This window comes from Mauremys mutica, chromosome 6, assembly GCF_020497125.1.
Source record: "Mauremys mutica isolate MM-2020 ecotype Southern chromosome 6, ASM2049712v1, whole genome shotgun sequence".
Taxonomy (NCBI): domain Eukaryota; kingdom Metazoa; phylum Chordata; order Testudines; family Geoemydidae; genus Mauremys; species Mauremys mutica.
The window spans coordinates 28,693,893-28,719,711 of NC_059077.1; the positions used below are offsets into that span (position 1 = coordinate 28,693,893).

The 25,819-nt window shown below is 40.0% G+C and overlaps 1 protein-coding gene across 2 annotated transcripts in view; it reads right to left on the bottom strand.

Annotated features, from left to right (window-relative positions):
• The window catches only part of PAIP1 (poly(A) binding protein interacting protein 1), a 38,362-nt gene extending 16,564 nt beyond the window's left edge, over positions 1–21,798 (bottom strand). The window contains exons 1-6 of one of the 2 annotated variants that reach the window (XM_045021290.1): positions 21,328–21,798; positions 19,454–19,623; positions 15,032–15,220; positions 9,040–9,152; positions 2,599–2,710; positions 1,267–1,392 (exon numbers count right to left, since the gene is read on the bottom strand). In XM_045021290.1, the coding sequence (XP_044877225.1) occupies positions 1,267–1,392; positions 2,599–2,710; positions 9,040–9,152; positions 15,032–15,220; positions 19,454–19,623; positions 21,328–21,574 (957 nt within the window). In that variant the 5' untranslated portion in view covers positions 21,575–21,798. The remainder of the gene's footprint in view (positions 1–1,266; positions 1,393–2,598; positions 2,711–9,039; positions 9,153–15,031; positions 15,221–19,453; positions 19,624–21,327) is intronic. The other variant, XM_045021291.1, reaches the window with a different exon arrangement.
• Positions 21,799–25,819: the final 4,021 nt, after the last annotated feature.

The following is a 25,819-nucleotide window of genomic DNA, read 5'->3' on the forward strand; positions in this document are numbered from 1 at the left end:
AGGGGGTTGGGATGGGGGCAAGGGCAGGCCCATGCCTGGCTGTTTGGGGAGGCACAGCCTCCCCTAACCAGCCCTCAATACAAATTTCAGAAACGCAATGTGGCGGTAGAGGCCCTGGGGTGGTTTCAGTTGAATCCTGCCCTGCACTCACCCAACAGTGTTTACTCCCGCAGCTCTTGTGCTGTGCGGCTGGCTGGGCTTGGCACTCTGCTCCAGGCATTGCAACTTCTGGGGTTGCAGCACCACTCAAATTTGGCCCTGCCTTCTTGACTGGACCAAATTTGTGAGAGTGGAGTTGTGACCAGGCTCATTGGGTTGCAGTGCCACTCACTCAAATTTGGCATACCCGGACTCCCGTCATCATGACAACTGGGCCAAACCTGAGGGGCTCTGGGACCCCAGAGGTTGCAGTGCCTGTAATAGGTAGACAAGCCCAGCCATCCCCTTGGGACAGGAGCTGCCATGCGACCTTTTGAAACATTCTGGAGGCCCAGTGTTGGGTCCCGACCCATGGGTTGAAAACCTGGTCTACACTATCAACTTATGTCAGTATAGCTACATTGCTCAGAAAAATCTACCCCCCTAAGCAACGAAGTTATACCAACCTAACCCCCACTGCAGACAGCACTATGCTGACAGGAGAGCTTCTCCCTTCGACATAGCTACTGCCTCTCGGGATATCCACATGGATGGGAGAAAGGAGTAAGCAATGTCTTCACTAAGTGGTGCAGCTGTGCTGCAGCAGCGCTGTTAATGTAAACAAGCCCTGAGTAAGTTTTCCAGACCCGAAGAAGAGTTCTGTGTGCAAAGGAGCAAATGCTTTTCAAATGTTTTGAAACACCAACATATTTGCATTTGTTATGGGTACACATAAAATTGTATTATAGATAATCTGCAGTTTACCAGCAGAAACTATAGCAACTGGCATATTGCATTCCTTGCAGTCAATGTTTTCTCTTTCGTTACCTCAGAGAGAACTATCAAAAAAATATAGCAATCACTTTAAGGAGCTCTTTTAACATGAAAGCAATAATAATGAACTAGCAATTTTCTTTAATATATCTTGGTGTCAATTGATTTCAACAGAGAACTTATATTTTCATATAAAAAGGCAGTGTTGGTCAAGTACTTACTTTCATACAGCAGGGCAATCTGGTTATATTATGACAAAACCTGCAACATTTCATCAACATTTAAGTTTACAAAAAGTAGCAGTTTCTTTAAAAGTATATTGTAAGAAAACACTGAATACTGAATTCTTCCTACCTTCAGTAACTTTACTGCACAAATCAAATTGTTGTCCACAGGATTAGAAAAAAGCGCGTTCAGTAATTCCCGAAGGCCAGTCTGCAGAATCTCTGCTCGCATTACTTGTCCTTTTGTTCCCTTAATCTACAAGTGACCAAAAACCATGTCTGAACACTTAAAATAGATTCAAATTATTTCTGAAGTTTGCTATAAAGGTTTCCCCTCTTCAATTCTGTACAGGTCGATATGATAATACAGCAGTTGGACTTGACTGGTGGAGGAATATGAAAAAGTTTAATAAAAACTCCATAAATAAATAAATAAATAAATTCTAAAGTAGCTTTTCTATAAAATTTGACATACAGCATACTTACTGGATAGTATTGCATAATGGACTGTAGTAGCACTTGTTTGGGAGAACCTACAGAAATACTTGTGTGACTTCCCCATTCATGAGTGACAAACATCATCCCAAGCTCTTGAGAATAAAAAGCTTTCTACCATACCATTATGTGCCCTGTCTCCCCTCTAGCTCACATTTGGAAAGTTCTCTTTGTAATTAGCCATTCTAGAAACTGTTTTTTTTAAATAAAGGTTAGATTCTGCAAGAGCTGATGGCTGTCACCTGGGAAAAGTCTGACTGCCATCAGCAAATGGCTTGTTTGAGGTCTAGTTATAAACAAATTAATGTGCAATACATACATTTCTTTTGTGATTAGGTTCCCCAAAACAGCAAAGCACATACTTAACTTATTGGAACATTCAATTAAATTGAAACATGCACCAAATTTAAAAGCCAGTGAAAGGCAATATATACTTTCTAAAAATCTCATCACATATTTACCTATGAAACTCACCATGGTAAGATTTTATATATGGAAAATGAACGGGCATGCTTCAAGGCATAAGCCAAATTCTAACTGATAAGAGTTAGGAAGGAACTTCCCCTATCAGCTGGTTCTTGGATTTGAGTACAGTCATTTATATTGTGGTGGTTTCACCAGGCAAAAATCTCATTTCAAAACAGAGAAAGGAGACACCTCATGCTGACTGGTCTGCCCTAGCTTAAGACAGACAGGCAGACAGACAGCATCCACATCAAATACTGACTTTAAGAAAGTTGCTCTTATTATAATTTATTAGAAGCATTTTTAGTGTTTAAATGGCTTGTTCTTGTGTTGTTTTCTGAGACTCTGATGATAATGAATCAGTTTTGAAGTTTCTAGATGGTTAAAGGTTCAATGACATAAAAGATTAATATAATTTGATGTTCTATTTTAATCTTTTTTTTAAAAAAAGAAATTTTAAATGAATAACAAAAAGGGCCATGATACAGAAATTTTTTCTTACCTCGAGGTTAAGATAAAGTTCAGCTAAGAACAGCACAAAAGCATGAAATTGTTTTCGAGTAGCCTCATCACCTTTTGCTGCTTGATCTCTGTTTTCATACTCCGTTCGACACCTACAAAAACATCTTCAGAATCAAACTACTGTTACTGCTAGAAATTCTAGTGTTCATAAGAGATAGCATGTTAAAAACAGTTAAAATGCTGGGAACTACTAAACTGGATAGAAAAATCTCTCAAGGACATTGAATACAGGACATCAATTAAAAAGGGACTGATTCATGAAGGAATGTATAAACTTCATACAGACAAAATGAATTTTTTTCTTTTATATTAACTAAACTTAATTGTATGATTTAAAAAAAGGCAAAGTGTTTTTTAGTCCTGAAAGAATGGAAGCAGACAGCAGAATGGAACAGAACACATTAATTTTTTTAAATTATATCACTGATATAATTCAGAGGGGTAGCCGTGTTTGTTGGTTTTTACAGATCCAGACTAAGAGTCCTGTGGCACATTACAGACTAACAGACATACTGGAGCATAAGCTTTTGTGGGTGAATATCCACTTTGTCAGACGCATGATGAAGTGGGTATTCACCCACGAAAGCTTATGCTCCAATACTTCTGCTAGTCTATAAGGTGCCACAGGACTCTTTATCACTGATATATATTATTTCCCTACATTGTCTCTGTACAAGTTAAATATTGTTAAGTGGGTCCAAGAAGATGCAACTTACATACAGTAAGGAGAAGTTGAGTAGGGATACTTTAAATCATAGTTTCTCATATCCTCCTGTTAGTGGCTTCGTGTTCAACACCACAGACTATTTTACACCACTTATAAACATGTATCATACATATAACCTTAGCACATCAGTTATAAAATGATTGATATGTATAGTTTAATTGTAAATCAAAATGTGATGGCGGACTACAGTTGAATGGAAATACAGAACATAAAGATGAAAGGGAATAGGGGCAGTTTTGTATAGAACTGCTAAGTACCTATACCAAACAATGTCTTTGGAAATGTGCATACCAGTACACAGCAACAGAGAATCTCATGGACCAATCCTTTTAATTATCAAGCATTGTCAGTGATGATTTGATGGAACAGAAAGAGACTTGGCTGTGAAGCTGAGGAATATGACTGATTTAGGATTATGTTTGGATAGAAGAACATGCAAGTTAAGGTTGGCATAAATATTAATGTTATTTCCTGGATTTTCAGTGTCAACATTGATAAGAAAACCACATGAGCAACCTTAACTAAGGGCTAGTCTACACTTACCTGCCGGGTCGACACGGTGAGTTCGACTTCTCGGAGTTCGAACTATCGCGTCTAATCTGGACGCGATAGTTCGAACTCCCCGCGCGCTCCGGTACTCCACCACTGCAAACGGCGGTGGTGGAGTTGACCTTGGAGCCGCGGACTTCGATCCCGCGGCGTCTGGACGGGTAAGTAGTTCGAACTAGGGTACTTCGAGTTCAGCTATGCTATTCATGTAGCTGAACTTGCGTACCCTAGTTCGGCCCCCTCCCTTAGTGTAGACCTGCCCTAAGTTTTCTAGATGGACTAACAAGGCAAATCTTCCTGAACACATTTGTGTTTCTAAGCACAGTTCTAGAAAGCTGAGCATGTTTGTGGTTTAATGGATTGATTTTGGGACTGGGAACCATAAACTTTTAAATCTGAAATACTGAAGCGAATTTGCTATATTGGTCTTGGGCAAGTCTTATTCTCCCTGCTTCTTTCAAGCATAAGCTTCTATAGCTTTTCTTCCAAAGTGCTATCTGTGATGCTGGCAGATGAGGTGCCAGCTCATGCCAAGGCCCCTAAGCCTCACTGAACACAGACAAATGCATTGCTGGAAACCAATCTGGCTCACCTGTGTGTTACTATTGTTAAAATAGATATTAGAGTTTTAAGCATGTATTTAGTGTTTAGACTTTATGAAATGCCTGTATGATGCTACATGTATTAATCTTACTAATATTATCCACATTATCAGGTGATATTTAAGTGTTTGCTCTGTAACTATAAAAAGTTTGCTAATATTATAAACCCCACAGCCAGGAGAGAAGCATTACCAAGTGCGATATACTAGTTTACCACAAGAGACATCATCTCCTCCTCCAACAAAAGAAGGCCCATAGACACCAGACAAACAATTATGAAACATCAGTGGATAAAATACTTTGTTGACTGCTTCCCTCACACCTACGAGGACAGCAGTGGACTGGACTAAATGACCTCTCGAGGTCCCTTTCAGTCCTACGATTTTATGATTCTAGGTGCACAAGCCCTCATCCCATCACAGATTCAATGCTGGGGGGAGGGAATAGAAATCCATGTTAAGGAGAAATCTCATCACTATGCTGCTTGGAATTGGGAGAGGGCAAATCTAAGCATAAGCCAGGGATCCCCAAGTCGCTTAGTTTGGTTAGCCCTAAGAGACATCTAGTGCTTGCATACATAGCAGCTACTATTACCTTTTTGGAACTTAAGACTGTAACTCGTATGTGTGTATGGTAATCTACTTTAATCTTGTAAATGACTCATTTCTTTTTCCTAATTAATAAATCTTTAGTTAGTTTATTACAGAATTGGCTACAAGCATTGTCTTTGGCGAGAGATCTAAGGCATAACTGACCTGTGGTAAGTGACCGGCCCTTTGGGATTTGGAGTAACCAGAATATCATTGTGATTTTTGTTGGAAGGGACCATCTATTACAAAGGCAGGCTTGCCTGGGTGACAAGATAAACTGGAGTGCCCCAGGGGACTGTCTGTTATAGTGCTTGTCAAGTTCACATTTGTTACTCTAATACAAAACATTATGGCTGCAGATTAATTGCAGCTAACCTATGCAATTAACAAAAAAATTAATCGTGATTAACTGCACTGTTAAACAATAGAATACCAATTGAAATTTTTCTACATTTTCAAATATATTGGTTTTAAATTACAACACAGAATACAAAGTGAACAGTACTCATTTTATTCTTATTACAAATATTTTCACTGTAATATGATTAAATAGTATTCTTCAATTCACTTCATACAAGTACTCTAGTGCAATCTCTTTATCGTGAAAGTGTAACTTATAAATGTAGATTTTTTTTATACATAACTGTACTCAAAAACAAAACAATATAAAACTTTAGAGCCTACAAGTCTACTTAGTCCTATTTCTTGTTAAGCCAAATCGCTAGGACAAACAAGTTTGTTTATATTTATGGGAGATACTGCTGCCTGCTTCTTATTTACAATGTCACCAAAAAGTGAGAAGAGGCATTTGCATGGCACTTTTGTAGCCGGAGTTGCAAGGATTTTACGTGCCAGATATGCTAAACATTCGTATGCTCTTTCATGCTTTGGCCACCATTCCAGAGGACCTGCTTCCATGCTGATGATCCTCATTAAAAATAATAAATATGTAAATTAAATTTGTGACTAAACTCCTTGGGGGAGAACTGTATGTTTCCTATTCTGTTTTACCTGCATTCTGCCATATATTTCATGTTATAGCAATCTCAGATGATGACCCAGCACATGTTTGTTTTAAGAACACTTTCACAGCAGATTTGACAAAATGCACAGAAGGTATGAATGTGAGATTTCTAAAAACAGCTACAGCACTCGAACCGAGGTTTAAGAATCTGAAGCGCTATCCAAAATCTGAGAGGGATGAGGTATGGAGCATGCTTTCAGACGTCTTTAAAAGAGCAACACTCCAATGAGGAAATACAGAATCCAAACCACCAAAAAAAGAAAATCAGCCTTCTGCTGGTGGCATCTGACTCAGATGATGAAAATGAACATGTGTCGGTCCGCTCTGCTTTGGACAGTTATCAAGCAGAGCCCATCATCAGCATGGACGCATGTCCTCTGGAATAGTGGTTGAAGCATGAAGGGACATACGAATCTTTAGCATATCTGGCACATAAATATCTTGCAACATTGACTACAAAGTGCTATGTGAACACCTGTTCTCAATTTCAGGTGAGATTGTAAACAAAAAGCAGGCAGCACAATGTCTTGCAAATTGTAAATAAACGTGTTTTTCTGAGCAATTGGCTGAACAATAAATAGGACTGAGTGGACTCGTAGGCTCTATTGTTTTGTTTTGACTGCAGTTATGTAATTTAAAAAAAATCTACATTTGTAAGTTACACTTTCACAATAAAGAGATTGCGCTACAGTACTTGTATGAGGTGAATTAAAAATACTATTTCTTTTAATGTTTTTACAGTGCAAATATTTGTAATAGAAATAATATAAAGTGAGCACTGTACATTTTATATTGTGTTGTAATTTAAATCAATATATTTGAAAACGTAGAACATCTAAAAATATTTAAATAAATGATATTCTATTATTGTTTAACAATGCAATTAATCACGATTAATGTTTTTAATCGCTTGACAGCCCTACAAAAAACATACAACCAGTTTGGGTCTTGTGCCCTGGTTTGTGGCAATCTGCCCTAAGGTTGGCACTCATGTCTGTGAGCATCTTCAGACAGCTTGACACCATCATTTCAAAAACTGTATTCCACACACAAAGCCATGGAACTTGAGTTCTAATAACAACTTGAAAATTTGGACTAAGTGGAAGAATCATAAGATTCCACCCTGAGACAGGAAAGCACAAGAGACCCAACCCCGAAAGGGGACAGAGGGGTAGCTAGCCCTGTAATTGTAATAAATATATATTAAATAATGGTTTTCGAAACACTACACAATATTTATTTAACTCATATGGGTGTAACCAAGAGTTATCCCCAATTTCATTTGTTACAAAATAAAACAGAAGCAAACAAATGAATAGAAGAACTAGAAGGGAGGTTGAACAAGCCCTTTGTTTTCTGAGAACATAATTTGCTTTAAATAGCAATTGAACTCTCCATCTCTATTTCGAATCATTTGTGCACTATACTTAGTTTCACAGAGTTGTGGTCAACCTTGCCTTTCCAGCAGGGAAATAAAATACTGATTAGAATAAAGTTATCTGACAAGTTATTTGACAACTAGCAAAACAAAAAAGTAGAATGTAAGGTATAAGTTTTTAACAGTGAGGGTAATTAACTATTGGGACAATTTACCAGAGGTCATGGAGGACTTTCCATCATTGACAATATTGATTTGTAAATACAAGTCCTATACTGTATTTATTATCTGAGTATAATATTTAATATTATTAATCTAGAATGATGCTCACATATCATTCAGGGAAAGAAGGAAATAAATATTCAACAACATGGTAATATACCCTGCTCCAATAAAGTATTTTATTAATCATGAAATAGAGGAGTGGATCCTTTGGAGAGTTCCTAGAAATCCACAGTAGTCAAAAGAAAAAACATCTATTCAATGTCTAGTATCTTTCCTGGGAGGTCAAAGGGTTAGAAATTCAGACTCTTAAGAGGGGAAAAGAATTAGCGCCTCTTATTGCCCAGCAGCAGATTTCTCCCGATTCACTGATGTGATGATAGCCTCAATGCTGATTATCATGCATTTAGCTAGAAATCTATGGATTGCAGGAGAGTATAAGAAAGATTTAAGAGGAAAAGAACAACTCTTTACAGCTCTGACAATGACCGAAAGGACCCTTGGGAAAAGGAAGAATAATTTCTTTTAAAGACTAAATCTTATGAAGAAAAACTGTTAAATTAAGTATACCTTTCAAGTGCACTAATCTGTCAAGCCTTTTGCCATACAAAGTGCTCCCAATAATTTATTAGAGGCCAAGAATACCCCTCTTTCAAAAATAGGATTACCTCAACAGAACTCTTGATTCAAAATAAAATGCCTTGCCAAAAGAACTCTGAAGAGAGAATCCTATTCTTTTATACCGCACTTTTAATCTCTCTGAGTCTCATATGTGTATTTCTAATCAGAAGACAAACTTGAGAACAAAAAAGTGAAATGTCAAAATCCTAAAAATGGTTTTAACACAAACAGTTCAGGGAATTTAAGAACGGTTGGTGGCAGCAGCAGAGCATATTGACATGCAAGAGAAATTCAGAATGATATAGACACACTGCAGAGATATGTCACTCTTGAATTTCAAGAGGAAGGTGCAAGTTACTTCACTGAGGAAGCACATTTTCCTTTTCAAACAAGAGACTAATACAGGACACTTTAGAAGTTATGAAAAATTGGAAAAAGACTGTGGAGGATACTACACTGATTTTTGGAGGAACTAGTTTCCAGTCAGCTTTATTAGTAATTTATTAATTCACAAATTCATCAAAAATGAGGGTCTTGGTCTCGAATACGTAGCTTTCATTTAAAATCTCAGTCTAAACTTTGCTTTATATTAAATATGTATTTTGACTCCTTTGAACCAAGTTCAGGGGTAAAGACAAAAAGAGGAAAACAAGTCATTTTTAAGCATACCAGTTTTTCCTCATCATAAAAATACAGGTAGATACTGACCTCTGAAGTAACAATTGCCGGAAGTTTCCACTTTGTGGATTAATGGTTAGATGATGAGATAGATAATTACACAGCCGTGCTCCCATGTAGGAAAAATTGGGGACAGATGTGGCCTTCCAAAATAAATTCAGAAAATAAAGTATTATTCACAATAAATGAAAATTAGCTCATTAGGAAATAAAGATATTATCTTTCAGTAAAAGCACTTGATCAACACCAATGTATTTCTAAAAAGCTGGCTATATCATTGAGTAGCAGACTAAGCAAAAAGAGAGAACTGTTATTTGTAACATGCTTAAATTTCAGCAAGGGATTGCTCAGAGTCTAATGGCAATTCAATATCAAACAAGCTTTCCCACACCCTGAAGTCTTGACTTTGTAAAAATGCCAACACCCTCCAGCATGATGGCACTGTAAGAACAGTAGGACAATGGAACAGACTGCCTAGGGAGGTTGTGGAAGCCCCTTCACTGGAGGTTTTCAAAAGGAGGCTGGATAACCACCTGTCCTGAATGGATTAGATACAAAAATTTCCTGCATCTTAGCTGGGGGTTAGATTAGATGACCCTTGCAGTCCCTTCTAACCCTATGATTCTGTGTCTCTGTAATTCCTCCTTCCCTTCACATCCCAATGCCCAGTGTATTTGAAAGTTACACTCCATTAGTAATTTATTGTTTACCTCAACATCAATACTTAGATGAAAGTTCAGAAACACCTAAGAATGCTGTCAACATAAATAGCCAAAAACTCAACTAAAAATGCTTGTGTATCACTCAATAGGCAAAGCACTTAACACCTGGGAAACAGAGTCATAACCATTATAAACTAGTCAAGGTTGCAAAACCTTTGTTTTCTCCCTGTTCTCCTAATTTTGGGAGAAAGGGAGGTCTATATTTTGAACTTTTATATCACTAATTAAATGAGCAAAATAATAGTAGAAACATTTTGATCTGTAAATGAAAGTCTATTCTAAAAATTGAAAAGGGAAGGACATCAAGATTTCTGTTATTCTATTAGGAAGCAATATGAAATTTAGAGAACCTTCTAGAAGCCTGTGAAAAAAGGGTAGTGGGTAAACAACACAGGTGATCAGAAAGAGGATCATGGCTAGAAGTTACAATCAGTCAGATGCTGAAGAGATGGAACGTGTAAAATTGTGAACAGTTAGAAGGGCTTGGTTTGCTAGAATCTAGAAACTAAAAGGTGTGCTAGGCATTTGATAACATTGTTCTCTGCAGAGATAGCTCGTTCATTTTACTTTTAAGCCTTCAGTGATGAATTCACATAGATGGTTGTTTCTCTTTCTAAAAGGCAAAGCTAAATGGAAAAGCTATTGTTCAGTAAAACAAACTGACTCTTTACTGATTAGCAAACATTAGCATATGAATTCCTGACTCAACATGCCTAAAACTGAAGGAAACAGATGACTGGACTGTAATAATTAAAACAAATGTTATCAAGAGTTATTCAGGCATGGATAATGGATTCATGCTCTTCTAGGAAGCTATTTTCTTCTGACTCTTCAAAATCAAACATGTCATTGAAATTTTTTCTATTGAAATGAAATAGCAGAAAATTGATTAGTTTGATGCTGCTGCAAGCAATACATTCTCAATACATTCATCATAGTCAAGACTTCTAGCAACTCTTCAATTTCAGTTTCTTTCAGAAGAAGCTTGCTTGTCTGCAACACCCAAAAATGGCAAATTCTGCGATTATATCAGACTTGAACTTGATAGGTAAGATACAAAGTTATTTTATGGTAATAATATAATCTTCAATGTAGCACAAAATGAATAAATTAAAAGAAATGATCAAAGTACTTTTCCCTCAATATATATACTCCACTGGACAAATTTACACTTGTGACTCCACTGTTAGAGATGGCAAATGGAGAAAGATAGGAAAAAATAAAGAATTAAGAATCAACACCGACAATGGAAATTGGTTTGTCAAATGGGATAATCGAACAATGACTATACTCCATAGAGGAAAAATGCTTTCCTACTTAATTATTAATTCTACATCTGAAATTAAAACCACACAGTTTTATGTCCAAAATGTAAATGATGCCATTCAAGAAGGATGAGAAAAATATTGACATGGAGGCCTTTACCATTTGCTTAATGAAAATAAAATGATAAGGTCATCCAAAACGTCTGATGTATGGGCATTCAGCACACTATTTAAAAGCCACTGACAAAGTAGCAACTCTGGAAATTACAAAAAAAACCCACTACCTGGCTTAATGCTTGGTTGAAAAAGGAGAAATCATGCCTCAGCTTCCCTAAGACACTCTAGATCTTTTAGGAAAATTGCGCGTCTATCCAACTGTGATAATATAAATAAATTTGCACTATGCAGGCCATCAAAACAGCACCCATTTGATATAAGAGGGTACTAAAATTACAAACATAACTGAAAGAGGTTTCAGAGGGATTTGAAAGATTACAGGCTGAAGAAAAGTGCTGCAGTTTCACTGGAATCTCATCTGAAATAAGTGAAGACCTAGAATCATACAAGAATAAAAATTAAAATTGATTCTATGGAACTTTTTGAATACTTTGCCAACATGACTGAACCAACCAAGGTCAGAAGTGGAATCCAAAACAAAACCGCCTCTTCCCACCTTCACACCCAAAATGTAGCTGATGCAATGTAATCCTAAATGTTGTCCTTCTCTAATATTTAAAAATTGAATATTCAGGTTTCTAGCCCAAATTCCATGTTTTCAAAGGACAGTGTGACAACAACGTTGCATCAAAATGGTAAAAAGTTGTAGATGTCAAATCACGAAAGACAGAATAGCTGAATTCAGAACTGACTGTTTAAAAAAAAAAAAAAAAGAAGATCTGTACTTCTGTCTAGTTAGGACACCATCAAATTGAGCAAATGCTTATAACACACCGGAATTGATTTGTTTAAAATTTTTGTAATAGGTCAGATGCTGAAAAATTAATTAAGTTTGTAAAATTGTAATATTATCTAGGAGATACTAAAATAATTGTATGCCTAACTAATTAGTAGATTGGGAACTCAAATATTCTATTCTTGTGTTTTACATACAGAACTGCAAACTTTTCAGTTTGGATACTATAAGTGCCTTATGTTTAAGATGGAGTGATATTGTATACATTATGCATTGTATCACTTTGGGTGGTCTACCTCCACTGGTTCCTCTACCGCATTTGAAGAAATCACAGCAACTCAAAAAACAGGCTAATGCAAAAAATGGTTAATTGTTTAAAAAAATAATATTACAATTGTCAGACAATTTTACTCTATATGAAATCTCCTTGCTACTTCCATATTTTTATATATATAAGTTTTACCTATTTCCTCCCTTCCCCCCCCCCACCCATAAACTTGAGTTGCATACACTAGGTTCTCTATTCAGGGTGCTCCATGGAGAATTAAAATTGGAGAAATAACAGTGATACTGCCAATTGAAGCACTGATAAAGGAAGGAAAGAAGGGTTGGATGAACTGTTTGCTTAACTGGAATCAGTCTTTGGAAAAATATGAGAAACTTTATACAGGCTAGGCTCTCATATGACTGATCAACCACACATTCAGCTCAATATTCTTCAAATTATCTCACACATCAGACACCAAAACCAATGTACAAACTTATACCCTCCTGAAACATTTTAAGATAATTCTCAAATTCTATTTTAAAACTGGATACAATTATTTCAAACAACATTTGTTATTTTTCACTTTCTGTAACAAGTAGTAATTACAAATGTTGCATGAAATTAAGCCAAAAGCCCTGGAAGAACAATTGATATTAGCTCATTAGCACAGAAAAATTGTTCTTCTTAACCTCTGAGGATAGGACAAGAAGCAATGGGTTTAAATTGCAGCAAGGGTGGTTTAGGTTGGACATTAGGAAAAACTTCCTAACTGTCAGGGTGGTTAAGCACCAGAATAAATTGCCTAAGGAGGTTGTGGAATCTCCATCATTGGGGATTTTTAAGAGCAGGTTGGACAAACACCTGTCAGGATGGTCTAGATCAGGGATCGGCAGCCTTTGGCACGTGGCTCGCCAGGGTAAGCACCCTGGCGGGCCAGACCAGTTTGTTTACCTGCCGAATCCGCAGGTTTGGCCGATCGTGGCTCCCACTGACCGCGGTTCGCTGTCCCAGGCCAATGGGGACGGCGGGAAACAGCGCGGGGTGAGGGATGTGCTGGCCGCCACTTCCCGCTGCCCGTATTGGCCTGGAGCAGTGAACCGTGGGTGGGAGCCACGATCAGCCGAACCTGCGGACACGGCAGGTAAACAAACCGGCCCGGCCCACCATGGTGCTTACCCTGGCAAGCCGCGTGCCAAAGGTTGCCGATCCTTGGTCTAGATAATACTTAGTCCTGCCTTCAGTGCAGGGGACTGGACTAGATGACCTCTCGAGGTTCCTTCCAGTTCTATAATTAGCTTAGCAACGCTGCTCTTTCCAGTGCCTCCCCAATTAGTACATAGTTCAATTCAAGACCTTCATCCTCATATTCATGGGATTGGATCTATCTACCCCAGAGATTAGCTCTTTCTTCAATCATGATTTTCCAAAACAGATACGTTCCAATTAAAGCACGGAATCTTCAGCCAGTAGAGAAGTGTTTCCCAGTGTCAGGAACTCAAAGGGATATGGGCAGATCCCTCAATTGTTTTCTAGTCTCAACTTGTGTTTTGTAAAACGTAACCCTCTAACTGTTATTAAGAAGAAAACCCTCAAAAATTGACTCAGTTTTAACTAATGAAGCAATGTCTGAGTTTGCAGAGAACCTGCAACAATAGCTCTGGGAAGTGTTAACTTGCCCATTCATTGTGATGGAAGGAGGATTCAACAGAACATGCTGTCACCTTCCATTAATCTCTATTATACAAACTCCAACATATGCTCCTGGCAGCCCTCAGATGCCAAGAAACTAAAAAAGTGAGCCTCAGAAGTAGGACAACAAGTATCTTTTTCAGTCCCACATAACAGTGAATTTCATACTAAGGATATATCTGCACCAGGGGTGGGGCTGGGGGAAGACCCGCAGCAATGAGTCTCAGATCCCGGGTCACTGGGCTTGCACTATGAGGCTAAAAATAAACAGTGGAGATATTTGGGTACAGGCCAGAACCTGAAGACTCACTCCTTTTACCGGGTTTCAGAACCTGGGCTCCTACACTGCTATTTTTAGCCTTGTAGCACAACCCTGCAAGCCTGAGTCCATTGACCCAGACTCTGAGACTCACCACTGTGTCTTTTTTTTGGGGGGGGGGGGGGAGGAGAAGACGGGGAGTGTAGACATAACATCTATGCCTAAGTTGCAAGACATTGTCAGAGAGCAATAGAGAAATGAATACAGCTGGAAATGGCAGTGCAAACAAACAAGTAATATTTATCCTCCCCCTTGCAGCTATGAAAGGGTAACCCACTTCCAGTCACTATTTTCAATTTACAGGGCAAAAGCTTTGCCCAGATACGTCAATCTCACAAATGAATGGAACTATACTATAAAAATATTACATGTGCACAGAAATGCTAGTTGATATACGGTGATATGCAGCAATCCTAGAAATCCATTTGCTGCCAAAAAAAAAACCAAGAAAAAAAACCCAAAAACAAAACCAAACAACAACAAAAAACAACCAACCAAACCACACACCTGCAGAATTTGCATTTTTACAGAGAATCTTTAGTTTTTGCATTAAAAAAATAATTAAATAAAAACATCCACAATGGAACCTGGTACCACCAGCAGATGCAAAGGAATATGGGAAATTGATGCTGTCAGCCCTGGGCAGCGGGGCTCCTGCTACCCGATTTCATTTTAATTTTGGAGAAACACTGATTTTTATGTTTTTTCCATCTGAGAATTTTGTTGTTTTTTTTTAAATCAGGGATAACTAGGATTCCTGGTATCTTACATATTTTAATAAATTCATGCTCTGTAGCAAAATCCTGCAACAGAACAATGCTATAAGCCTGTGTATTGTTCTGTTACCTGTCGATAGATGAGTTCAACAAGCTCTTGTAATGCTTCATCTGTAGTGACCCAACCATTCAATGTCTCTGCAAAATGCTCTATTTCAGTTTCAAAACAGCCTGGTTGTTCAGTGAGGTGATTTAAGAAATCCTGTACGTATTCTGTCAGAGTTGGATAGCCATCACATCCATCTTCGAAAGAGGAATCCTAGAGCAATGAAGAAATATACCTATGGTTAGAGGCTACTTAAAAAGCAATCTAACTAAATATGTGCCAGTATCCTCTCTAACAGTGGCCAGCACCAGATACGTCCAAGGAAAGTGTAAGAACCCTACCGTGGGCAGCTGTGGGATGATTTCCCCCCACAACATTAAACCTCATCCTAATCTCTAATAGTTAGACATTGGTTTAAACCACGAAGCATGAAGGTTAATATCCCCTCCAAAAATTATTAGCACTAAGTATTATAACTCTGGATATTCTTGTTATCCATATAAATTTCAAATCCTTTTCTGAATCTTGCTAAGCTCTTGGCCTCAATGGCTTCCTGTAGCAATGAGTTCCAAACAACATTTTTTAACAGTCTCCCAAAAACATTTTCACAACATTTTCTGTTTTCCCCTTAACTTGTTTTAAAATTAAATAAAAACATTTATCTGGTTTAATTTTACAGGACTATACATTATCTAAATTAAGCCGACAAATAGTTGATAAGTTATAGACCCTACTGAAGGAAACAAACTGAACCAAGAGTACTTTTGGGGAACTGTGGCTTTGTAAAGACTTCTTCAGACCATAAGATGACAAATCCCTTCTACAGTGAGTTAACAAAAAATTACTGAAACACAATTGTCAACTTTAAATAATATCTGAGAAACACTAAACTTGACAATGATTTTACATCCATATTTTTATTATATGCAATGCTTAATTAACAAATCCTCACACAGCTTGCTAGATATTGTATTTCTACATTAAGAAGTATTGCAGTCTTTATAATAATCCAGTAAACTATCACGTGAATACATGAAAAAAATTAAGTATTGTAAAATAAAGTAAAATTATTCTTTCCCATAACTGCCGAGTTACTGCATAGCAACCACAATTCACATTAGGCAGGTACAGAAGAACAGGTACAGGTTCAAACAGCATCCTTGAAATCTGCTTCTACAGCCAGAGTGGAGTGCAGACACAGCAACAAGTAAAAGAAACAGCTGACAATCAGAAGCAACAGCTATTGGGATGTACTGGACACCCCCATTTGGCAGAAAGGTGAAGACTTGGAGATGGGAGGAAGATGATAATAGTAGGAGGATAAAACTGAATTCATTTTTTGAGGGTGGCCTCAAGCTTCAGTTATCTTAGACGTGTCCCTGCATTAACACGGCCCCTCTGTAGTTTAAAGGATAACTTCTGTACCACATCCATCATATACAGCTCTAGTGTACTATAGTTTTGAAGGAATTATGTCTGAGGACACTGTATATCAAATGGGAGGGAAAGATGCATTATACATATTACTACTACCAATATAGGACCAGCTTGGTGGCACCTGATACACAAAGGACCAATTTAAATCTAGCACTAAATCTTAAAAAACCCTCAGGCCACTAATAATAAAAATAATAATAAATAATACCTAGCTCTTATATAGCACTTTTCATTGGATCTCAAAGCACTTTACAAAGGAGGTAAGTATCACTGTCTTCACTAGTATCTCAACTATAAGAAGGTCTCTGTTAGCCAGGAACTCCAGAGTGATCCTGGTTATTTCTAAGTGGCAATCAGCTAATAAAAGACAATATGCTCACAAATTCATATAGGGTCTGATCCAAAGCCACTAAAATCAGTTGGAAGATTCCCATTAATTTCAAAGAGCTCTGTATTAGGCCCATAGTACGCAATCCTTCAGCTAAAGTCAATAGCAGCAGGGCAAGACTGGAACCTGAACGATCCATAACAAAAATCTACTTGTCCCCAAACATAGCCATTGTATGAATGTTAAAGATGTTATGATATGGAAAGATTGAAGAGGTAGTAACAAATGTTTGTTTTAGAGAGAGACAGAGAAACAGATTTAAAGGCTGTGTGTCAAATCCTTGGCTGCAAGTCTGTCCCACCCCTAGTAAGTGATATAGTAAAATAGTAAGCACTGTCCCAACATACCCTAGCTTGAAATGCTGGGCCAGATTTGTAGATAATTGTTTTAATGACCTATAATTTATCATTTTTTAAAAAAAGTTTTCTTTAGCTTTTCTAGAAACATACTCCTCTGCCTTTAGATTATATACAGACCAGCTGAATCTGATAGGACTTAAGATTGCAATGAGCTTGCATTGTAAAGCAGAGAGAGGTTTGTGCCTCTCCATAATCATCTGTAGCTTCAGTAAATCTTATGAAACATCTATTGAACTCAATCCCCTCTGCCAATGAATTGTGGTAGGCAAGAAAAGGAGTTTACTTGACTCTGAAAGTTACTGAGGTGAAAACACTCTAGCCTTCTGCTGGAGTTACAGTAATGTTATTGTTGCATGTTCTACTCCTGGGGAATTCTGAGCCACTGTGTATGCACAGAATTCATGTCCACTGCATATTTCTTTGCTTCCCTGCAGAAAAGTGACTCTCTGATGGGGAAGTAAAGGGAAGATGCAAGAGCAGGGTCACGTGCCCCTCCCCAGCAATGTGGGTACCTGAATTTGGGTTCCCAGAGCAGGCAGTGGAGAGGTAAATCACCACTGTGAGCAGGGGGGAAGGGGAGGATCTGGGGATGCCCTGGCCGGTGGTACCTACCCTGTGTGGGTAGGGCTGGGCTGAGGAAGGACAGGACTTGCTCTTTCCCTGCAAGAATCACTTCAGTTGTCTCTGAATTACAGCAGCTATTTAACAGTGCACAGCAACACTATGCTGCAGATAAGACTATGGAGCTAATACTATAAATAAAAGCATTGGGAGACTCTTAGGCACAAAGTAATTACGCAATTTGAATTTGATCTTAATAACAGAGTTCAACTGCTTACTTTTGCAAAAAATACTAAGGGGATCTTTAACTGAAATCAACAATCCTTTGGTTGTAAGTGTCATCTGATCAAATAATTAATTTTAAGACATTTCATGATTCTTATTTATAAGAAATACACACATTAAACAGGATATACACAGTTTTCTATCCTACACCAATTATGCAGTCTGTTTTAAAGTACTGCATCTTTTGATTTACACATTTCAAATTAACATATGTTTAGAAAGCAATGTATTCTTCTGTCCTGGTCCTTAAGTTATGCAAAATGCGTACCAGCATTTTAAACAGGAGCATCAAGTCAAAAAACATTAACATTAATCAATATGTAGCACATGACAAACTGGAGCAAAGAAGGCAATGTCTATGTGCCTGCACCATGCTCTGGAGGGACCACTTCTTTCAGGGAAAGTTTAGCTCAATCTCATCCCTACTCCTTTGTCTTCAGAAACTGACAAATGGTACCATTTGCTACCTCTTGTATTCAGCTTACTGGTTATTAGGTGATGGAATAGCCGACAGCAATAGTTGGTCCAAATACAAGCTTCTGATTTAGAGGTGGCGGACTCTATATCCATTACCAATAGGTTCTCTTTCCCCATGTTTTAATAAAGCTGATGTTAAAATTGGCAATATAAATTAGAAACTGGAAGCTACCAATCACAGATGTCACACAAATCTAGTTTCATCCATGCACATAAAGCTTTTACACTGTTAGCCAGTTCAACACCTGAGATCCCTTTCAATCCTGATATTCTATGATTCTATGAACACATCAGCATTTATACGTCACAAGTGATGTCAAAAATATGCATGTCAGCTTTTATTTCTCCACCTATGTTTCTCAAAACACAGTTTTTATATAAAAAGTAGTTGTCCCACCATCTATAAAACAACAGCATTAAAGTTTGAGGGTTGGTTGTTCAGACAATACAATCGGAATGCTAAATGATCTGAGTGATTATCATGGAATAAATGGAAAGGGAGACTCCAGGAATTCTCAGCTGCCTCCCCAGGACTGGAATTATTACAAAGGTAACACTCAAGATAATAGCATAGATGGTCAGATAGGTCCACCTTGCATTATACTTATAAGCTGGTCATGAAGAAGCATTGCAGACTCAGGAAGAGACTGCCTGCTGGGATATTGGTCAAATCAATGTGTGGTGAAATCAGGAAGGAATGCAGTTATCTGGGACAGAAAATCAGCACAAAACAAAGACTTTCATGTATTCTGTGGTATTCATTCAGATCCTTTAACATTCAAATTTATTGCTGCAGGAAGTGGACCTCTGGCATGGCTGAAGTTGGTGGGGGTAATCTAGTGCTTTCAAACCTCTGACATCTCACACCAAAAAATTATGAGAAACAAGTTGACAATTTGAACCCAGCTAGATACCAAAGACAGAATATTAAATACTTACTGTAAAACTAGGATTATATCCCGATGGATAAAACTCAGGTGCATTCACTGACAATTTTGACGTTGCCACTGGTGCCACAACCAACTGAGGTTTAGCCATTGCTGATCCACAATCGTGAGCTGCAATTTTATCTTGGGATACAGGGGGGACTTTTGTCTGCGGCATATGTTCTGTAAAGATTTTAAAAGCCATCATGTTACGTTAACACCTCAATCCTAGAATTTATCAAATGTCTGCAATTTCACGCAAGTAAACAACCATATAATGGAATTCATATTCTTGGGGGATGGAAGAGAAAGCAAAATCACTTCAGGAGTCACACATAAAGCAACCTGCAGAGAACTTTTTAAAATTAAAAACCTTTTAGGCCTATTTACACCTTAGTCTGGTCTTCACTGGTTTTGACAGAAAACTTGTAAGGATCTCAGATTTGTGTGATTTCTTGTACCTTAACTAAAACAGGAGAAGGCTCTGAATCTTTAGCAAACATTTTCCCCCAAATATTTTAACAAGACACTTCTATACAATCTGACTAAAAATCTCTTCTCCTTTCAATTGCTCAATTTTCAGTTTCTTATAATGTCATAATTTAGGCTTTGATAAAAACACTTATGCACCTGCTTAAGTTTACTACCATAAGTAAGCTCATTTACAACAACAGGCCTACTCATGGTAGTAAAGCATATGCAGTAAGTGTTTGTAGGATCCGAGCCTTAAATAGTTATCTAATCACCACAAAAATTTCCAGAGTAGACAGGATCTGAATTTCTAACCGTAAAAAACAAAACACCACCACCACACACATGACTTTGTTTTTAACAAAACACATTTCAGGCCTTTTTTCTACATTGGAAAGAAGCAAAAGCTTATTCCCCCACCCTTTTTTGCAGGTCCCCTTTAAGACAATTATACAAAAAATCTGAAACTACAAAAATCATCATTTCTAAATCACAGATGTCTGAAGAAACATTTGGCTAATCTTGTGGATTTCTCAACTTTTTTAAAAATAAGTCTAAGACAGTCATTTATTGACAAGTACTATGAAAATTGCTGAATGTATATTTTAACAGACCATGCACCCTGTTGTAAGTCATTGCAACATCATCAAGTTATATTTCTTGTTTTTAAAAGTTATCTGCATTTTCACATGTATTTTTATACCTTTGTTCTCTTTAGCTAGCTGAACTGTGGAAGTAAAAATTTGGATACCTAGCATTGTTTCTTTGTTATCTGCTTCAGTAAACTATTTTTACAGAAAAAAAATTGCTTTAGAAGAGAGCTGAGGAGGGAACCATTTATGAAAGGTTGAGATACAAACCTCACCATCTGCTGCCAAATAAAAGAGATGTGGATAAATAGAAAACAGGAGAGGATGGTCAGGGGAAGCCTATGGCGCTATATAATGCAATATCACATCTAACAACCTGGGTACAGGCGTCAGCGAGGAGGTTATAGCCCCCTGGGGAGGGGAATAGGCAGGTGCCTGCCCTGGCTCTGCTTGTTTCAGTGGGGCGGGGCGGGGGCTAGGTTGAATCATGGGCTGTTAGGTCGCTGCTCACTCAGGGCCCCTGGGCGAGGGGCGCAGGGCAGCTCGCCAGAGGGGCGAGACATGGGTCTCGGGGCCTCTGCTGTGCTGGCCCTAGAAGAGCAGATCGCGCGGGAGGCAGGACGGGGTCCCAGCAAGCAGGCAGTAGGCGCAGCAGCGGGCTCCGGTGCCCGGTCCGGGTAGGGGCTCCCTGGGGCTCCGGTGTCCGGTAGCTGGGGATTCCCCGGGGCTGCGGCGCCCTGCAGTTGCGGGAGGGGAGCCCCGGCGCCCAGTAACCGGGGCGGGGGGAAGGGTTCCCCCGGGCTCCGCTGCCGGTGGCGGGCAGTACCTGCGTTTCCGGTGCCCGGCGGCACTGTCTTGGGCGGCCGAAGCGGCTCCTGCTGCTGCTGCTGCTGCAGGAAGCCCGGCTTGTGCGGCGGTTCGGCGGGCCCCGAGCTGGGGAAGCCGCTGCCTCCGAGACGGGCCCCGCTGCTCCCGCTCTCCGCGGCGCCGGATCCACTCAGCAGGGCGCCGCCACCTCGGCCCCGGCCCTGGCCTCGGCCGGCACCGGGAGCCCGGTCGAAACAATCCGACATGCCCGAGCCGGGTCGCTCAAGCGCTCATGGGAGAGAGGGGAGGGAGCGAGAGGCCGGGCCCGAGGCAGCTCCCGCGGGCCGCTTCCCTCCCTCACGGCAGCTGCCGCAGCCTGAGCCCTTCACTTTCAGTTTCATCCCACACTCGGTGGCGGCTCACAGCGCCCCCTAGCGGCCGGGAGGCCTCCCATCACCATAGTAACCCGGACCCCGCCGAGGCGGCGGGGAGCGAAGTGGGTCCCGCCCCGGTGTCCTTAGGGGGAGGATCTAAGGGCATTAAATAGAGCAGAATTCGCCCCACGTCACGCCACGTGGAATGGTTTCGGGCATGGTTGTGGCGTGGGAGCAGCGTCAGGAAGAGCCAGCTCTGACTCTGTGCCAGCTCAACCCATTCATAAGAGCAGGGCTGGATTTAGGGACATGTGAGGCACGTGGCTGCCTGTGGTGCAGAGCTTAGGGGGTGCCGCTTCTGTTAGTGACAAAGGGAAAATAGACTGAGGTAAAATGTTTCAGGTAATCCAGGTATAGATTCATTTTCACTAACCTCCTAGAATGTTCTGGACCCTTGTAAAAACAACGAGGAGTCCTTGTGGCACCTTAGAGACTAACACGTTTATTTGGGCATAAGCTTTCCTGAGCTAAAACCCACTTCATCAGATGCATGGAGTGGAAAATACAGTAGGCAGGTATAAATATTCAGCACATGAAAAATTGGGAGTTGCCATATCTAGTTGGGAGGATCAATGCCAATGAGGCCAATTCAGTTAGGGTGGATGTAGCCCATTCCCAACAGTTGACAAGAAGGGGTGAATATCAACAGAGATCTGTGTTCATACCAGGGTGAAAGTAACTTAAAGGCCTTACCAGTAGGCTGGAGTCCTGAGTGGGTGCGGGGCCTCAACCAGAAGAGGCGGGGCCTTCAAGATTGAAAGGTGCTGGGGCTTTTGCTGTGGCTGGGAGCCCCAGGGCCTTTAAATCACCCTGGAGCTACCAGCTGCAGAGGCATCTGGGAGCCCTGGGACTCAGGGGTAAATTAAAGGGCCTGGGGCGCCGGCTGCTGCGGTGCTCTGGGCCCTTTAAATCCCCACCCAAACCCGGCTGCCAGAGCTCCAGCGGTGATTTAAAGGGCTCGGGGCTCCCCGCAGCGGCTGGAGCCCTGGGCCCTTTAAATCACCGCCGGAGAAGCCAGTCCAGACTGGCCGGAGAAGCCAGTCTGGCATAGTCCTAACCCTAACCCTAACCAGTATGCTGGACCGGACCGGCTTACTTTCACCTCTGGTTCATACTCACCCTTCTTGTCAATTGTTGGGAATGGGCCACATCCTCGTTAGCACTGACCCCCCACTTGGTAAGGCAACTCCCATCTTTTCATGTGCTGTATATTTATACCTGCCTACTGTATTTTCCACTCCATGCATCTGATAAAGTGGGTTATAGCCCACAAAAGCTTATGCTCAAATAAATTTGTTAGTCTCTAAGGTGCCACGAGGACTCCTCGTTGTTTTTGCTGATACAGACTAACACAGCTACCCCTCTGAAACCTGGACCTTTGTAGAATTTCATACAACCTTCCAGACTTTCTGAGAACTACATTTTCCTTGATCCTCCTAGATTGTTATCAGACATGCCCCCATGAGTATGTAAGGGGCAAGAAGTCATCTGTCAGTCAGTGAGATAGAAGAAATTTAGGCTGCTAGGGAAGAGACTGAAATCCAGGACCTCTATGGTGGCATTTTCAGAAATGCTCCCAGTTCCACGCGCAGGGCCAGGTAGGCAGGCAGAGCTTCAGAGTCTCAATGCGTGGATGAGACGATGGTGTAGAGAGGAGGGGTTCACGTTCATTAGGAACTGGGGAAACTTCTGGGATGGGAGGAGCCTATACAGGAGAGATGGGCTCCACCTAAACCAAAGTGGAACCAGACTGCTGGCACTAAACATTAAAAAGGTTGTAGAGCAGTTTTTAAACTAGGAGATGGGGGAAAGCCGACTGCTGCAGAGGTGCGTGTGGATCGGACACAGACTTCTCTTAGGGGAGAGTCTGATGATAGAGAATCTCCAGGTTATAGTCAGGAGCAGAGGAATGAGAAGTATAATGTAAGGGCCGGATCAGATGACAAACAGTCACATAAAAAAGAATCTGGCACATCAGAAAAAGGCAGGCTAATAAACAGGGACAAGTTTTTAAAGTGCTTGTACACAAATGCCAGAAGTCTAAATAATAAGATGGGTGAACTAGAGTGCCTTGTGATAAAGGAGGATATAGATATAATAGGCATCACAGAAACCTGGTGGACTGAGACCAATCAATGGGACACAATCATTCCGGGGTACAAAATATATCGGAAGGACAGAACAGGCCATGCAGGGGGAGGAGTGGCACTATATGTTAAAGAAAGTGTAGATTCAAATGAAGTAAAAATCTTAAGCGAATCCACAGGTTCCATAGAGTCTCTCTGGATAGAAATTTCATGCTCTAGTAAAAATATAACAGTAGGGATCTATTATCGACCACCTGACCAGGACAGTAATAGTGATGATGAAATGCTAAGGGAAATTAGAGAGGCTATCAAAATTAAGAACCCAATAATAGTGGGGGATTTCAATTATCCCCATATTGACTGGGAACATTTCACTTCAGGACGAAATGCAGAGATAAAATTTCTCGATACTTTAAATGACTGCTTCATGGAGCAGCTGGTACGGGAACCCACAAGGGGAGAGGCGACTCTAGATTTAATCCTGAGTGGAGCGCAGGAGCTGGTCCAAGAGGTAACTATAGCAGGACCGCTTGGAAATAGTGACCATAATACAATAGCATTCAACATCCCTGTGGTGGGAAGAACATCTCAACTGCCCAACACTGTGGCCTTTAATTTCAAAAGGGGGAACTATACAAAAATGAGGGGGTTAATTAGACAAAAGTTAAAAGGTACAGTGACTAAAGTGAAATCACTGCAAGTTGCGTGGGCCCTTTTTAAAGACACCATAATAGAGGCCCAACTTCAATGTATACCCCAAATAAAAAAAAACAGTAAAAGAACTAAAAAAGAGCCACCGTGGCTTAACAACCATGTAAAAGAAGCAGTGAGAGATAAAAAGACTTCCTTTAAAAAGTGGAAGTCAAATCCCAGTGAGGCAAATAGAAAGGAGCACAAACACTGCCAACTTAAGTGCAAGAGTGTAATAAGAAAAGCCAAAGAGGAGTTTGAAGAACGGCTAGCCATAAACTCCAAAGGTAATAACAAAATGTTTTTTAAGTACATCAGAAGCAGGAAGCCTGCTAAACAACCAGTGGGGCCCCTTGACGATGAAAATACAAAAGGAGCGCTTAAAGATGATAAAGTCATTGCGGAGAAACTAAATGGATTCTTTGCTTCAGTCTTCACGGCTGAGGATGTTAGGGAGATTCCCAGACCTGAGCTGGCTTTTGTAGGTGACAAATCTGAGGAACTGTCACAGATTGAAGTGTCACTAGAGGAGGTTTTGGAATTAATTGATAAACTCAACATTAACAAGTCACCGGGACCAGATGGCATTCATCCAAGAGTTCTGAAAGAACTCAAATGTGAAGTTGCGGAACTATTAACCAAGGTTTGTAACCTGTCCTTTAAATCGGCTTCGGTACCCAATGACTGGAAGTTAGCTAATGTAACGCCAATATTTAAAAAGGGCTCTAGGGGTGATCCTGGCAATTACAGACCGGTAAGTCTAACGTCGGTACCGGGCAAATTAGTTGAAACAATAGTAAAGAATAAAATTGTCAGACACATAGAAAAACATAAACTCTTGAGCAATAGTCAACATGGTTTCTGTAAAGGGAAATCGTGTCTTACTAATCTATTAGAGTTCTTTGAAGGGGTCAACAAACATGTGGACAAGGGGGATCCAGTGGACATAGTGTACTTAGATTTCCAGAAAGCCTTTGACAAGGTCCCTCACCAAAGGCTCTTACGTAAATTAAGCTGTCATGGGATAAAAGGAAAGGTCCTTTCATGGATTGAGAACTGGTTAAAGGACAGGGAACAAAGGGTAGGAATTAATGGTAAATTCTCAGAATGGAGAGGGGTAACTAGTGGTGTTCCCCAAGGGTCAGTCCTAGGACCAATCCTATTCAATTTATTCATAAATGATCTGGAGAAAGGGGTAAACAGTGAGGTGGCAAAGTTTGCAGATGACACTAAACTACTCAAGATAGTTAAGACCAAAGCAGATTGTGAAGAACTTCAAAAAGATCTCACAAAACTAAGT